Consider the following 15,904-nt stretch of genomic DNA (forward strand, 5'->3'; position numbering starts at 1 on the left):
AAATCTGAGTAGTTGGTAGACTGAGAGGAGGGAGTGCATCAGACATACAAAACAAGCCTGAACATAGAAAAGAGGAAAGAGAGACAGAGAGGCAGACAACACTTGGCCATTAATAGGCACATGTGAACAAAGCATTAGAAGCTCAGGTGGGTGGAGTGCCAGTGTGTTTTATGCTCCTCTGTGAGTGTGAGTCCACCAATGCATGCATGTCTATTTATGGGCAAATTATATAAATTATGTCTATATGAATAAATAAATAAGTAAATAATTCATAGGATGTCTTATAATTTGGAAAACTACCAATGGAGGAAAACATGACTGGTCCCAAAAAAACTTCCTCAATAGTTTGGAGCAAAAGTACAGCAGTAGATTGGCATTAATGCAGTTGAATGCAAAGTGAAAAGTCTGCATCTGTATGTGTGCTTGCCCCTAAGCATGCCTACAGTTGGTGTATGGTAAAGGGAACTACATGTACCAGAGACTTATCCATCAGTTTTTCAGTTTGATTCTCTTGTCACAGGAGAATTAGACATCCCCTCTCCCTCCCCGCGGACTCGGAGAGAGAATTTGAGCAATAGTGGGGAATGGTTCTGCATACTAACTATCGGCCAAAGCTTTCCACAAAGCCCACAGCCTAAGACTTTGTATGTGGGCTTCTGTGGACATAGAAAGGGCATAGAATTTGAAAAAAATCATTACATAGAAAATGATAGCTAAAGCGGATTTTCCTTTATTTGTCTTGCCCTTTGTAGCTCCCTCTGCAGTGCCCACAGTTCACCTGATGGCGGCCACAGCGAGCACCATGAGCCTGTCCTGGCTGCCTCCAGAGAAACCCAACGGAATCATTCTGGATTATGAGATTAAGTACCATGAGAAGGTAAGCAGCAATGTAAGTCAACGCCTCTAATTCAATCCAATTTCATTGACTTGCATGGTCTCTGTTTCATCTGTGCTTCTGTTAATGTGGAAAACAATGCCTCTGCTGATAAACACATGGTTGCAGTGAGGCAAGTCACCATTTCCAATCTTAGCTTGTGTGACTGTCCTCCCATACTTATACCCCTCTTCCTATCACTCTATCCCTCCTTCCATTTTTCTATTTCTCTCCTCCCAATCCTTTTCTGTATTTCTATTATGCTCTGCCCTTTTCTGAAACTCTAATTCCATCTCTCCCTCTTGCCCCCCCTCTTATCCCGCATCCTCTCTCAATCCACGCATTACAAAAGTTCTGGATTTTCTAGGGGCCAAGAGAGCTGTGTCTGGATGCCTCGGAGAAAGAACAAAGGCACTCAGTGTATATCTGCTCTGTTTGTTGTCATATCTTCCTCCCATTGAATTAACACACTGGCTACAATATGTCTCTCTCCCTCTTGCTCTCGCTCTTATCTCCGTATTTCTTTCATCGGCCTGTGTGGTTAGATTGTTGTGTAAGGGAGGGTAGAGCATCAGAGAAGGGAGAACATAGGGGGCCACTATTTGGCATTGTTTTGATTACGATTGCTTCTCTTTGCCTCTGCAGGATCAGGGCGAGGCCATTGCTCATACCATGACTGCACAACGGAGCAACGCCCGCATTGAAGGTCTCAAGACTGGTACACCCTATGTGGTACAGGTCCGTGCCCGAACAGTGGCCGGTTACGGTCGTTACAGCAGCCCAGCCGACTTCAGCACCAACTTGCAAAGTATGTTACTCCCATACCTACTTCATTACCCAGGGATATATTGGAAGATTTGTGGCTTATAGCAATACCTCTATAATAGTGCTGTGCAGAAGTTTATGAGCGTAATGGAGGCTCAAAGGCTTATAGACCTAGAAGCTACTATGCTTATTCATGCAAAAAGACTGAAATCCTTGTAGAGAATTTGACTTATGATTTGATGAAAATCTACTCCGGGCAATCAGTCAAGGTATCAGCCTCACTTTTACTCTATATCATAGTCATCATTAAGCAGACACAGAAAACTGCATTTATTAATCTCAGGTTGCTCTCCATTGTGCTTAATAAAGCCTGAAGAATGCAGGGACATGGTTACTTATGTAAGCATATAAATCTGAAGTGGGAATGCCGTGAGAGGTGTAAAAAGCTTACAGTTAGACTTACGACAGAGCACACATTGGCACAGTCATCAACTATACAAATGGATTTCCGGCTGTGTGGTGAATGTTTGTGAGGAGTCCTCCAAGTAACCACTTTTTCTCTTTGACCCCTAAAGCCGACCCACCAAAGTCATGGCAGGAGCAGCTGCCACTCATCGTGGGATCAGCCACCGCCGCCTTTGTCTTCATCATTGCAGTTGTGGTGATCGCTATCGTCTGCCTCAGGTCAGAATATACCTAGCTCTATCAGCCTCTCAAAAAGTCAAAACACGTAAAAGAGGAGCATGTGTGCCAAAACATGTCTACGCTGACTCATTTACTGCACAATATGTTCAGTGAGGATTTACAGAAACAGATGTGGAAAATATTTTTCCTTCAAGTTAAAAAAAAACCCAGATAGCTACAAATATCAACTTTGTTTACATGTCCTCCAAACCACCACAGAAGAGTCTCAGCGGATTGCTGTGCCACGTGTGAGGCCACTGAATGTCAGATTAGCCTTTTGAATTTGTCAATAGTAAACAGCTTTGGCCAAAATGCTACTTTGCTCACTGGACACAGCATGGCGGAGCAGCTGTTGGGCCTGATAGGTCTGTCCTCATGGCCCGGCACTCAGAATCAACTGTGCGTTTGCCCGACCACAAAGAACCCAGATGTGGCCCTGTCTGCTGGGCCCAATTGACTGGGAAGATGCGAGCGGCTGCTCACACCTTTCAAAAAGCCTGACACTGCATCAGCTGGGTCTAACCACACTCGTTTATTCTTATACCACTCATTTGTCAAGCAGCAAATGCAGTGCATGTGTGTATATACGTGTGAAAGGTTGGCACCCGCCACTGACTTGCGCCCACTGGGTTCCCTCCACAAGCCAGTTCAGGCAGCGTCTGACAAGCGTGGGCATCGGTCACGCTAGACTGAATAATAATCTCCCTTGCTACCCCACCTCTCCCTCTCGCTTCTTCGCTCTCTTCTATTTTCACACCGCTACATTGTGTCTCTCTCAGGGTCTTGGCTTAGCTGCTGCTCTGACTGCCACAGAAGAAAAAGAAGAAAATAGTAGTAATACAAAACCGAATTAGAATTTGAAATAAGATGCAAATCACCATCGGGTATCATTGCCCTGGTTACTGGTTAGACAACAAAGGAAGCACATTAACATGTAATTTCAACAACCCAGCCCCCTCGCTCTGTCATCATCTTTGCCACTCCCCCCTCCTCCGTGAAGGAAGATGAGGATACAGAAACTAAAAGAATGAAAAGAGAGAAGGGAAATAGTGAAAAAGGAAAGAGAGAATGACAGCAAGACAGAGAGAGTCCATGACGAGAAAAATAAGAGGCACAAACACTCAGTGTGATGTCTGTAGGGCGAGTAAGCCGAGACAGCTGAGCTTGCTGTTTGAGTCTGCTTTTGTCTCGTTTGCTCATTTTTATGGGTACCGAGAGTAAGTGGCTTTCACTTGCTGCTTCAGACAATGGTATGATATCTTTTTTGGTTTAGAGTCTTGTTCCAGTCCCAAGTATGAATATTTTTACCACCAGTCATTGATCCAATCTTTTGTTATCTACAGTGCATCCCTTGCTTCAAATGCTACAGCGTAGTGTGGCTACATCTCTGCAGACATTATTCGGGATCTGTTTTCTCCTCCCGCTTTTGTTCCTTTCCGGCATTTGCACCCTGCTGTGTGGAGCCACGTGACTCAGTTTGTGTTTTCATCTTTCTCAACAGAAAGCAGAGAAACGGTTCAGAGTCGGAGTACACAGAGAAACTGCAGCAGTACAGTAAGTCTCTTTGCTGAGATGCTCCTGCCTCTTGCACTATTCACATTCCAAAAGCATTATTTCTATACTTCTGCTTAGTCATTACTACTTAGCAATGGCTCAGCATCCTTAACCACTAAATAATAGCTCACATAGCATGAATTGGCTTCCAGTGCAATAATATAGCATTGATCTATCCTTTGTTGATAAAGAATATGTATTCAGACCTTTACATAGAGTTAAAATGAAGTTTGACGCCATAGATTCACTTTCCTGTTCTTGCCACTGAATCCCCTATAGTAACACCTGGAATGAAAGTCTACATTGACCCCTTCACCTATGAGGATCCCAACGAGGCTGTGCGCGAGTTTGCCAAGGAGATCGACGTCTCCTGCGTGAAGATCGAGGAGGTCATCGGCGCAGGTAACCCACCAAAGCTCCTGAGCTACAGGGGGAAGACTGCTAGTCACCTCCAGGCCATACCGTTAGAGGACTTCACACCAAGCGGTACTTTCACTCAATTCATCGCTAGACCTCTCCTTGCTCCTTCCCCCCCCCCCCCCCCCCCCCACACACTCGTCATCTGTTAGGAACCCTTTTCCAGTTTTACAGATGTCTCCAGCACTCTAAAGCATAACTAGCTGCATTGTGTCCTCTTTAAGTTAGCGTCACTCAGTTTCACCCTTAAGTTGTGTGCCATGCCGTGTGCATTTAGAGTAGCTGCAATACCTTTTGTATGGGGGATTATTATTTTCACCTTATTTCCTTTAAACAGAGCCCAATCCTGGATTGAGAAAAATGCTATGTGAGGAAATTAATTTAGTTTAAATAATTATGAAACAGCAGTCATTTCCAAATGATTAAAAACTTGAATCTAATGGAATCAGATTTTGCACAATGCAAGACTACAGCCCCGTACAGACAGGATTTGTTTCTCTAGGGCAGATGGCAATCCTGTCTGGTTTGCTCTCTTATCTCTTTCAGTATTAATTACAGCCCTATTGTTTTTTGGCCATACTTTTTCTAATTTTACTTCTTATACAGATAGATCATTTGTGTGTTAAAATATAACTATTTGCACATGAATAGATTTGACCTAAACCCATTACTTGGTTACTGACATATAGTTGTTATTGAAAGACCATGTGGAGAATCTGACACTACAGATCCTACATGTGTAGTAGCCTGTGGAGTGTGTTGGATTGTTCAAAGTTACCAAGGGGCAGGGCTAATATTTATCTCCTGCATCCCCGTGAGATATAGATTTCTGTCTGCATGGGGCGTAAGATATAAAAACATTACTTGTCCAGGAATGGTAGTCTCTGACCTTGCCCACCTTTTAGTTTATTGTGAACCTCTTTATTAAAGAGTGCTTCTATGGATAACTACATGTAACCCCTGTTTTTGGCATTATGTGGTTGTGTCCCCTCCTTTAGAAACCCTTCCCAAATTGATATGTTGTAGATAGTAAAGTATTTTATGTTTATGATATATTTTATAGTAATATCTCTGCTCAAAAGCTGCAGGACTGTGCCAATTGAGGTTGAGTTTTCTTAGTATTGTACTGAGCCAAAATGGAGGACGTTGTGATGGCAGAGATGGGAGTCCCTACTACTGCTTCTGCTACTACCATTACTACTGCTACTACTACAGTTCTTCTACTTCTGAGGCCACTACTTGAAACACGTCGCTTCCCAGCATTCGCCTTCAAAGTGACGAACACTCAACCCCTGTCTTCCCTGTCCCCCTCCTCTCCTCTCCCCCCTCCTCAATCCATCCCTCATCCCTCCATCCATCCCCTGCCTACCTTCCCCTGACTTTCCCCACATCGCTCACATCGCCTGATTTCTCTTGCATTCTTGCACACGCTTGGTGTAGACTCTAAACGTAAAGCGTCCACCAGCCCAAGAGCCCCCAAGCTTCTGTCTCCACCTATCTCCTCCTCCTGTGCCCGCTTCTCTAGTCACTCTAAAGCATAGCACCCCCTTTCCCCCACCCAATACATGCCCCCCTCTCCTCCTCTGTCCCCCTCAGCTCCTCACACCCTGTCACCCTGCTTTTACCATTTTTTGCACATTTCAAATAAGTTTTTTTTTTTTTCAACTTTCTCACATTTCATCATTATGCCTCAAACTCAACATGCTGTTTCTTTTAATCCATAGCTTAACAGCACAAAGTCATTGTATGCACCCCCATCACCACCATCCCTTGACACTGGCCTAGAGTCCTGGCTTATCTTGCAGTTCCCTCTGTCCCACCCCTCCTGCTACCCTTCCCTGGCTCCTTGGTTCTAACCAGTTAACTGTCCCCTCTCCCCTCTTTTCCCCCACTCTCCTCCACTCTTCCGTCATGCCTCTCTCCCCTCCCTCTTTCTCTCTCTCTCTCTCCTTCTGTTGCCGTTTCTCTGCCTGGCTCACGTGGGCTCTCCCAGGAGAGTTTGGGGAGGTGTGTCGAGGTCGCCTAAAGCTGCCTGGGCGCCGGGAGATCATCGTAGCCATCAAGACTCTCAAAGTGGGCTACACTGACCGCCAGAGGCGAGACTTTCTGTCTGAGGCGTCCATCATGGGCCAGTTTGACCATCCCAACATTATCCGTCTGGAAGGTGTGGTCACCAAGAGTCGGCCAGTGATGATTGTGACCGAATTCATGGAGAATGGCGCACTGGACTCTTTCCTACGGGTGAGGAACAAAAAACAGCAAATTAGCCCATCCAAATCAGTTTTTAATTATCTCACTTTCTTTGGCGCGATGAAAGGTCTTCTTAAGCACTGCTGCAGAGCCCACAATGGTTATCTGACATATACCGCTTTCAGGCGATTGGTGACATTTACAAAGAGCTCAGTCTCCAATGTATCACTGCCTCAAAGTCACATCAGGCACTGTCTGCCAGAGAAAGGGTAAGGGAGGAACTGAGAATGGATAGGTAGCAAAGAGAAAGACATTACAGTGTGAAGTGATATTAGATGAGAGATGCAGGAAAGAGGGCATATGCAAAGAAAGTACTGTAAAAGACATTGAAAAAAAATAAAAAATAGGTAGGACAAATAAAGGTAAAAGGGAGGCTAACATATATTCCTTTGAACATGCAACCTTGGTCTAGTATCCAATCTATCCTTGCCCTTCTCTCTCTTCCTATGCCAGCTCAACGATGGACAGTTCACAGTGATCCAGCTGGTTGGCATGCTGCGTGGTATCGCAGCAGGCATGAAGTACCTGTCAGACATGAACTACGTGCACAGAGACCTGGCTGCCCGTAACATCTTGGTCAACAGTAATCTTGTGTGTAAGGTGTCTGACTTCGGCCTATCCCGTTTCCTCGAGGATGACCCCGCAGACCCCACCTACACCAGCTCCCTGGTGAGTCAGAGTCAATGTGTGTGTATGTGCTCGAGTTTGTGTATTCATGTTTGGAATCAATGTTTAAAGGTGCTACATGTACAGTTTTAACATCGATACATCACCAATTATGTTAATTTTAGCCACTTTTACAAGTTAACCCACAGCATTGCCAAGTATGAGCGTATTCAAAAAAAATAGATCTGTGTCAAGTCTGTTCCCATGCGACATAACCATTATGGGTAGAGAGGGAGGTTTTTTTCTCTCACTGTGGATGTCAGGTGGAAGCGGAAAAAATAAGATCATTCAAAAGAATGCTGCTGAAACATTGTTAATCGTGACATTTCGAGTCACAATAGTACGTCCACTTTGATGGCTGCATATATATATATTTGCTGCGTTGTTGGTACTGAAGCCGAATCAGCTTTACAGACATTTTGCAATATCCTTTGCCGACAAATTACTGACATGTCTGTTATGAACGACTGATTCTTGATCCTATGTAAAATTGTAAAATTGGCCAAGCAGGATACTAAAATAATAAAAGCCACCTCTTTGGCCCGTATACAGCAGTCTATGCTTCTGGGTCTGTTGACTGAAAGGGCTCTCTTCTTCCACAGTGCAACTCAAATAAAACCTTCTGAATATGTTACAATGGCAAGGAAGCAATGGTGTTACCTATAATTTATAGTAATTTAACTAAAATGTAAATATACTAATACTAATATCCTGGGCACCTGAATCCAATGAGATTAATAAAGTATCTTCTATCTGTCTACCTAATGTGGAAGTGTTTTATTTCCTCTAGGTGAGGTGATTGGTATTTCATGCCAGCACTTTCTCACAGAGTTCAATCTGTCAGATAGTTATACGAAAGGATTCTACGCCGGTGATAGATCAATGTTGAAAAATACAGTTTGTAGCACGTTAAATGTTCTTCTAGCTTCACGTGTTTGTACATATCATTTTCTAACCTTGTACGTACATGGTGTTTGGTTTGTACAGCATGCACCCATGTGTTGTGCATCAACATTTCCCTTAGACTGTGTTTTTCTCACCCTCTCTCTCCCTCTTGTATGTGTGTGATTCTGTGTTTGTGCTCCATCCCTTCAGTATTTCATGCTCACCTACTCATTCGCATATCCACAGGGAGGGAAGATACCCATTCGCTGGACGGCTCCAGAGGCGATTGCCTACAGGAAGTTCACCTCGGCCAGTGATGTGTGGAGCTACGGCATTGTCATGTGGGAAGTGATGTCGTATGGCGAACGGCCGTACTGGGACATGAGCAATCAAGATGTAAGCTGATATGATTTGTTTTTCCATTACGTGACATATGCATCATTTATGCGACATTACACTATATATTATTGATTTCCAAAAAATGTTATTCAGTTGAAATATCCAGCATAAACATTTGCAAGTTTTCAACCACTTCTGCCCAAAAGCCATTCTCTCTCTACATACCTATACACAACTACAACTCAAAACTAATCTTTCTGTCCCTTATTTCTACGCATTCCCGAAATAATTGTTCCTGTTTATCTTTGACTCCATCATTTCCCTCATTCATCCTCTGTCCTCCCTCACTTGCTATTTCCATCAACCCGTCTCTCTCATTGTGTTCCATACTGCGTCTACACCGTACTCTGTGATTAGAAGTGATTGAGATTTCTCTATCGTCCTTTCTCAGGTGATAAATGCCGTGGAGCAGGACTATCGACTGCCCCCACCCATGGACTGTCCCACAGCACTGCACCAGCTCATGTTGGACTGCTGGGTCAAAGAGAGGAACCTGCGACCCAAATTCACCCAGATTGTGGCCACGCTGGACAAGCTTATCCGCAATGCTGCCAGCCTAAAGGTGGTCACCAACAGCGCACAGTCCACCGGGTAAGTTGTCATATAATTCTGAAAGAAAAAAAGTATGTGGGTCACATCAAGTTAAGCTTCAATGCAAATGTTGTGTCTTGTGCATGCTCAGTGGAGCTGGTGATTATAGAAATCGTTTCTCTTAGTTTCTCTGGAGGTCCTGGATTTTAGTAAGTGGATTAGTGATCTTTGTAAAGGGTAATAATGTCACATTATGGTCGTTGCATAATAGATATTAGTGCTGATTGCTTTCTAAAAATCTGCTATGGTCTTCTTAGGTCATATGTTGAGGAGACCTGCTGACTCTTGTGATAGATAACAGTAATAGGTCATTAGTTTATTGAATGAAGTCACTTGACTTTCCAGCCGTGAGAGTACTGGCAGAGCAATTTCATTTGCGCCTGAGCCAGAGCAACCGCGATAATGATTTCCATTGTGCAAATATTTCTTATCCAAGTTAATACGGTGTACGTGAGTCAGCTGTAACGATCTCTCAACTCCTATAAAGTGCAGATTTCTTCCCATACAACTCTTTAATTCTCACAAATGCAGCCTGGGCCATTATGCAAATCCAAATTACCATCACTCAATACAGCCCTTAAAGCAACTCCTCCGCCAACTGGGAGCTTAATCAATGATGTCACATCTACATTTAGCTGCACTACCTTCCTCCACAACCTGTTTCCTGGAAAAAATTTGGAGGATAGAAGGTGGTGGAGTTGGAGCGATAGGGAGGGGAATGACCTACCTATCTGTCCCTGCATCAGGGTCTTTCTGTCTTGAGGGAGGGCTGCAGACAATCCTGGTTTAGGCTCATGGGGGACACCAGGGTCTCGGTTGGCCACCAGAGTGATGTTTTTAGAAGATTAAGCTTGCGGTTAATTAGCTCGATTAAGGCGATGCAAAAAGAAGACGGGAGCGCCTTTTAATTAGCCACTAACGAGATTTTAAACGGGCCAGCGGAGAGGTGGCCTCCTGCCGACAAACCTAACAAGGGAGGAGTGAGAGATGATGCCGCCGTCCTGGTCGGCATTGAAGGGTGGCTAGAGGTTAGCTAACACTGTCTGGGATGAAAGTGCTTTGGTTGTGTGCGTTATGTGCACTTGACATGGCTGCATATTGCATTGTAGGTGTAAAGTGGTTTGTAAAGAGGTTTGGTGATGCTAGGCTTCCTGCACCATCTGTGCTTAATTTCTACTGTTGAGTCTATGTTATAAATGCAGACATTCCCACTTTCTAAACTTCTTAAAAATGCAGAACAGTTTGACAGACCTAACCCGTTGGAAAACAGTTGACAGTCCCAACCTTAGACCTTAAATTTAGGCTTGGTCAGTAACTGTCTCACTAGCTAGCCAACAATATTACACAACTTTCCTGCTGTGTTTCTGCGTTTCTGCTTTTGGCTCACATGTGGCCAGCAACGGTCTGGACCCTTTTGAAGCCAACTTTAGAGGAGGACGACTAACAATACTCTATTAAGAGAAGCCAGGGTCTGGCGTTAACAACGGCCTGAGGCTCCGAAGCACAAGCCTTATTAAAAATCCCTCCATCTACACCACTCAATGGAGCCTCTGTATCACTGTTATTAACTCCCCCTCCATGCCTTTTCTCTTTTCCCCGTCTTTCTCTCTCCATTCCTCTTTTAATTGTTAATGAATCTAATGCCATCAAAAAGGATGACAGGGATCAACAGAGCAGAGAGGAGGGGAGACAGTGGCGCTCTTTCTCTTTGCCTGCTCCCTCATCTGTTTCTCCCCACTCTGCTCACCACACCTCCCTGTCTCCCCCTCCACCATCATCTCCTCCCTTGTTTATCCGCTCCACTTCTCTCTGAGTTGTAGCACAGTTTTATTAAAACTCCCAAGGTGGCCTCTCTATCTACAGCATTGATCAGCCAAGGGGTTACTTTGTTCTTTAAAAAGGCCCTTTAGGGCTGTCAACAGGTGTGCAAGAACATGCAAAACACACTCCAACACATTTTCAGGAATACACACATGAAGGTTTGTGAGTAACTCCTTCCATTGTTGCCACTTCATGGAGGTTCATGTGTCAGTCCTACCATGCAATCACACAAACACGTAAACGACATCTGTGTTTACATTCCACAGATATCATGAAGCGTTCTCCCAAAATGCATTTCCACCTCTGTGGGATCGTGTTACCCTTTTGTCTAGCCAAACTCGGATGACGTTCCTGTAAGAACATGTGCATATTCAATCAAAAACAATGTACATTAAAGCATACCATTTTATAACTTACTAGTTAAACTTATGTTCATACAGGGAGACCAAATCTGGTTTGAGCTGACCAGGAAGAAACACATGTAAAGGATTTAAACCACACCTGCATGTGGTTTGAAAGAGCAACTCAGTACAAACTCTCTCTTGATTGAATTTCAAGTGGGATTTGTTTTTCTGTTATGTCAGTCCCCATGCAACACAGTGGCATCTCACTGAAACAAGACAAACAAGGGCCAACAAAGCAATCCAGACATTTTTAGGGAAACATGGCACATTCTTACATCACTGATGCTGCCAGATAAATGCATTCTTAATTAAGAAAAATATCCACTTTGTTACTATGGCAGCTGTTGTTGTAATTATAGCAAATTATTATAGTTTCTGAATTTGAAATCTGATGTGGTTCCTTGTAATATGTCAATGCGTGTAGTCAAGATTTGACATCTGCTCACACACCACCTTGCCTCACCAGCTTCAGCGCAAGCATCCACCACCCACCATCCAAGCCTCCAGCCAGTCTCTCCACAGTCATGAAAGTGACCCCCCTCCCACCCCACTGCACACAACTCCTTACATGTGGAGGAGAGGAGAAGAGAGGAGGAGAGCTGGAGAAATGGAGAGGTGGCGCTCAGTGGGGGGCGTATGGGGGTGAGGTTGGCCGGTAGAGGCAGTACAGTGACGACCTTAACCCTCTCTCTCTCTCTGTTTCTCTTTCTCCCTCCTCCCTCCCCCATTCCCCAATGTAGGGTATCCCAGCCCTTGCTTGACCGCTGTGTGCCAGACTATACCACTTTCACCACTGTGGGGGACTGGCTGGACGCCATCAAGATGAGCCGCTACCGTGACAACTTCGTCAATGCCGGATTTGCTTCCTTTGACCTCGTGGCCCAGATGACAGCAGAGTGAGTGGAGAGGGAGTGGATGCAGCTAATCAGCCATAAATTGATTGACTGTGCTGAGTTTGAGAGCCAAAGTTGTGTTATACAGATTGACCTTGAGGGAATAAAACTGGTCTCATGGCGAAATTAAACATAAGATGTGGAAAAGAGGCTCCGATTAGACATCAAATCAATAACAGATGTAAAGAATAAAAATCAAAGCACAATATACTGTATATCCGGTGTGCCACGAACAAAAATCATACCTTGAAGACATACTGTATCATGCCATCTACTGTTATGTGTTCCAGCATTTATGTAGACATAAAGAATACTATAGCTTAATAAGGAAAACGGGAAAATGGAAGATTTACTGGAACCATTAAAACACAAGATCCTCCATACTTTTCCTATAATTTGGTAGGTAATCAATCAGAATAGGTTTGCTGTTGAACGGGGAGGATTATGTAATCATGAGGGGACTAATAATCACCTGCTCCAGAAGCTTATACACAATCGACAGATACACAATTTACCAGAGTAGAACAATTCTTCAGCAAGGACTCGTCGCTGCTTCCTTAACTACGAGCTCCAGTTGACCTTGACGATCATCCACCTTCTGCTGTGTTTACCAACAGGAAATGATGTAATGGAAGTCATGGAAATTGGAGGCCAGAGATGATCAAATAAATGAATTACCATTATAATGATAAATAAATTATCCTCATTAGCTGCATAATAGGCAATGGAGGTGGGGGTAATTTGTTTCAATTTGGCCAGGCTGACAGGTGTGGTGTACTGTGGTTCTCTGTTGCCCTTAATGGCCAGTAATTCCTCTAATGGTTCCCATTTATTATCATTTCATCCTCCATCGCTGCACTGATGGGGGTGGCGAAATATGAAAAAAAACAAAAAAAACACCATTTATTTGTGTGAAATTGCAGTGATGCACCCTTATTTGGCTTTGGAGAGGATGGATGTGCAGTGTGTATGTGTGTGTGTGTTAGCACACGCACACACTGTATGTGTGTGTTAGCACACGCACACACTGTATGTGTATGTGTCTGCTTGCTCATGTGTGAGTTTCGGTGCACACTGTTTTACTAAAATGGATGGGGCCACAGAGTCATTGAGACAAGCAGAGTATATGGTGTCTGTGTGTAATATTAGATTAACCAGTATTTGTGTGTGTGTGTGTGACTGAACGGAGAGGACGCAGACTGTGGCAGAGCCCCAACAGTTAGCTAATCGCTGCCCCAGACGCCGTCCGCTCTCTTCTATCGACTGGGGAAATCAAACAAGCGAGCGGAAAAGAGAGGTTCTCGTGATATAATTGTACAGCGTTAAACAAACAGAGCCACGATGATTAGATTATGCTGACTGACTAATGACGGCCAAAGCAGGTGCACTCTCCCAGGCCTTTTCTCCCAGGGTGTAGTAATGTCAACTTTACAGTATGTCAACATTTCACATTTTCCCACTGCACCTTCAACTGACTCTAAAGATTACACCGTAGCTGCTGTGAGCCCTCGGCTATAAGACTCATTTACACTTTCCAGTCTTATTTGCTGTAGTTTTTCCTGGATATCTTTGAGCAATGAGGAATGTGGTTTGCAACAGTGGCTGAGCTAAAGCTGATTTACTGACACACAGACCCATTCTAAGTATGAATGACAGGCCCCTAACCGAGTAATCTGTTTAGTAAATTACAAAAAAAAAGAAGATCTTCTGCTTCGCCGTTTCTATAGCTAAGTGGCAGGCTGGTGTGGACTCTGTGAAGCCTGCCAGCTGCCGAACAGTAGCTAAGTTTGCTCTTTAATCATTAACTATCAGACTATGGCTCCTTGACTCTCCTCATCTTGCCCACCTGCCAGGCAACAGAAGTATGTTGCATTAAGACCAACATTCACTATAGCTGGATGAGTGTTCCCATTTTGTTGACATACCCTCTGGATGCCATTTTATGGGTGATTGCCAAGGTGCTGCCCATGTTCGCACCTGGTTGAGCGTTTGATTACTTGTAGGTGAAAAGTGAAATTTGCATTTCAATTTTGAACATGTGATGTTTGTCTACTTTTTTATTTTTTATTTTTATGACTCAGCCACCTGTTCTTATTTTCTTCTCACGCCACAGGGACTTGCTGCGGATAGGGGTAACGTTGGCTGGTCATCAGAAGAAGATTCTCGGTAGCATTCAGGACATGAGACTACAGATGAACCAAACACTTCCTGTCCAGGTGTGAGCGTCAGGACAAACAGACCGATGCAGTCGAAGGACAGCCAGACAGGAAAAGGGGGGAGGAACTGTGCCAGAGAGAGCCATTGGAAAACCCTAGCTGCCTGACCCATCTCTGCCAATTAGACGCTATGAAACTGGCTTGCAGTGCCTCTGACTATTTTTTTCTCTCGTTATTTCACTACCACTTCCATTTCCTGTTCCTGCTTTTTTTGTTACTCCTCATTGTTTATTTTTCCATCCAATCAGAATTTGTGTGTTTTTGAAAGAGGAGGAAGAGTTACCCCCCTTATATTCCATGCGTGCCTCACCAGCTCTGGTGTGGGTGGACGTTTGCATGCATGTGTGTTTTAGTGAGGTTGGCCTTACCCCTGTAACTGAAATGTCACACTCTGATCCTCACTCGAGAGCCCCTCTCCGTGACCTCTCAACCCAGCTTTGATGGACGTGATGCATAGTAAGGAATGAACGCCCTGGTGTAAAAAATAAGTGAACGAAAGGTTCACACACAAAAAAACAAAACAAAAAGACGAAAGAAACAGCAGAGGTGTTTTGGACCCACAGGAGATAGAGGACAATTCTTTCCCTGATAGAAGTTGTTTTACTGTGCACGTGTGTGTCGTTCTCCATCTTCATATTGAAGGTGTGTAATGTAAAAGGGCACTTGCTGGAGAAGGGTGAGGTGGTGGAAGAGGATATATGATGGGCTGAGATCAACGGTCAAGAAGATGACAGGGGTCAAATAGGTCAAAGGAGGGCAGTCACATTTTTGGACCCTTGTTTTGGATGCTGAATCATCAAAAGGTCACCAGTTGACCTCTTCACCCTGACCTGAAGTGACTCAGGATAGCTCCAAAACGTGGGATCACCTGCTCATCAAGTGTGTTTTTACAGATACAATGTTTTATTTTTGTTTGTCCACAAATCTTTTTTTCTTTCATTTTTTTTGGGCTTTCTTACACATTTTTGGGAGATTTGTGGTTTCTGAATGGCCGGTCAAACTCAAGTACCCCCACTGGACACTTAATGTGATTAAGGGGAGACAAGGACTGTGGCAACACTATAGAAAGACCACTCGGCCTTTTGTGTGCGTTTTTGTATGTGTGCGTGCACATGTGTGCGTATATGTGTGATTAGGTGTGCTTGGATGTGTGAGTACGTCAAGTTGCACACAAGTATACTGTACAATACAGCTTCCGCTATTTGCCACCATGGAGAATTAACGCATGAACTGAACCATGACAAGGAGCAAATATATCTGAAACAATTACGCTATATTCTGTGGACAACTGTTAAACATTCTTTTTTATTGAATCCCAAAAAATGAACTTAGGGGATGGATATATATATATATATATATATATATATATATATATATATACACACACATGCAGAAACTGAGAGAAACCATGATGGACACCTTACTTTCTACGTACTATTATCTGGATTTAGAAATAATCTAAATTTTTGTTTTCATTTCTTGACA

The 15,904-nt window shown here is 43.8% G+C and overlaps 1 protein-coding gene across 2 annotated transcripts in view; it reads left to right on the plus strand.

Annotated features, from left to right (window-relative positions):
* ephb3b (eph receptor B3b) overlaps window positions 1-15,673 on the plus strand; it is a 29,004-nt gene extending 13,331 nt beyond the window's left edge. The window contains exons 6-16 of one of the 2 annotated variants that reach the window (XM_076088124.1): window positions 753-877; window positions 1,526-1,682; window positions 2,215-2,323; window positions 3,825-3,877; window positions 4,157-4,279; window positions 6,288-6,535; window positions 6,998-7,213; window positions 8,342-8,491; window positions 8,886-9,085; window positions 12,051-12,206; window positions 14,317-15,673. In XM_076088124.1, the coding sequence (XP_075944239.1) occupies window positions 753-877; window positions 1,526-1,682; window positions 2,215-2,323; window positions 3,825-3,877; window positions 4,157-4,279; window positions 6,288-6,535; window positions 6,998-7,213; window positions 8,342-8,491; window positions 8,886-9,085; window positions 12,051-12,206; window positions 14,317-14,425 (1,646 nt within the window). In that variant the 3' untranslated portion in view covers window positions 14,426-15,673. Of the gene's footprint in view, window positions 1-752; window positions 878-1,519; window positions 1,683-2,214; window positions 2,324-3,824; window positions 3,890-4,156; window positions 4,280-6,287; window positions 6,536-6,997; window positions 7,214-8,341; window positions 8,492-8,885; window positions 9,086-12,050; window positions 12,207-14,316 lie in introns of both variants that reach the window. The other variant, XM_076088123.1, reaches the window with a different exon arrangement.
* Window positions 15,674-15,904: the final 231 nt, after the last annotated feature.

The sequence above is a fragment of the Anarhichas minor genome, unplaced genomic scaffold, assembly GCF_050575085.1.
Source record: "Anarhichas minor isolate MPS153535 unplaced genomic scaffold, ASM5057508v1 ptg000010l, whole genome shotgun sequence".
NCBI lineage: Eukaryota > Metazoa > Chordata > Actinopteri > Perciformes > Anarhichadidae > Anarhichas > Anarhichas minor.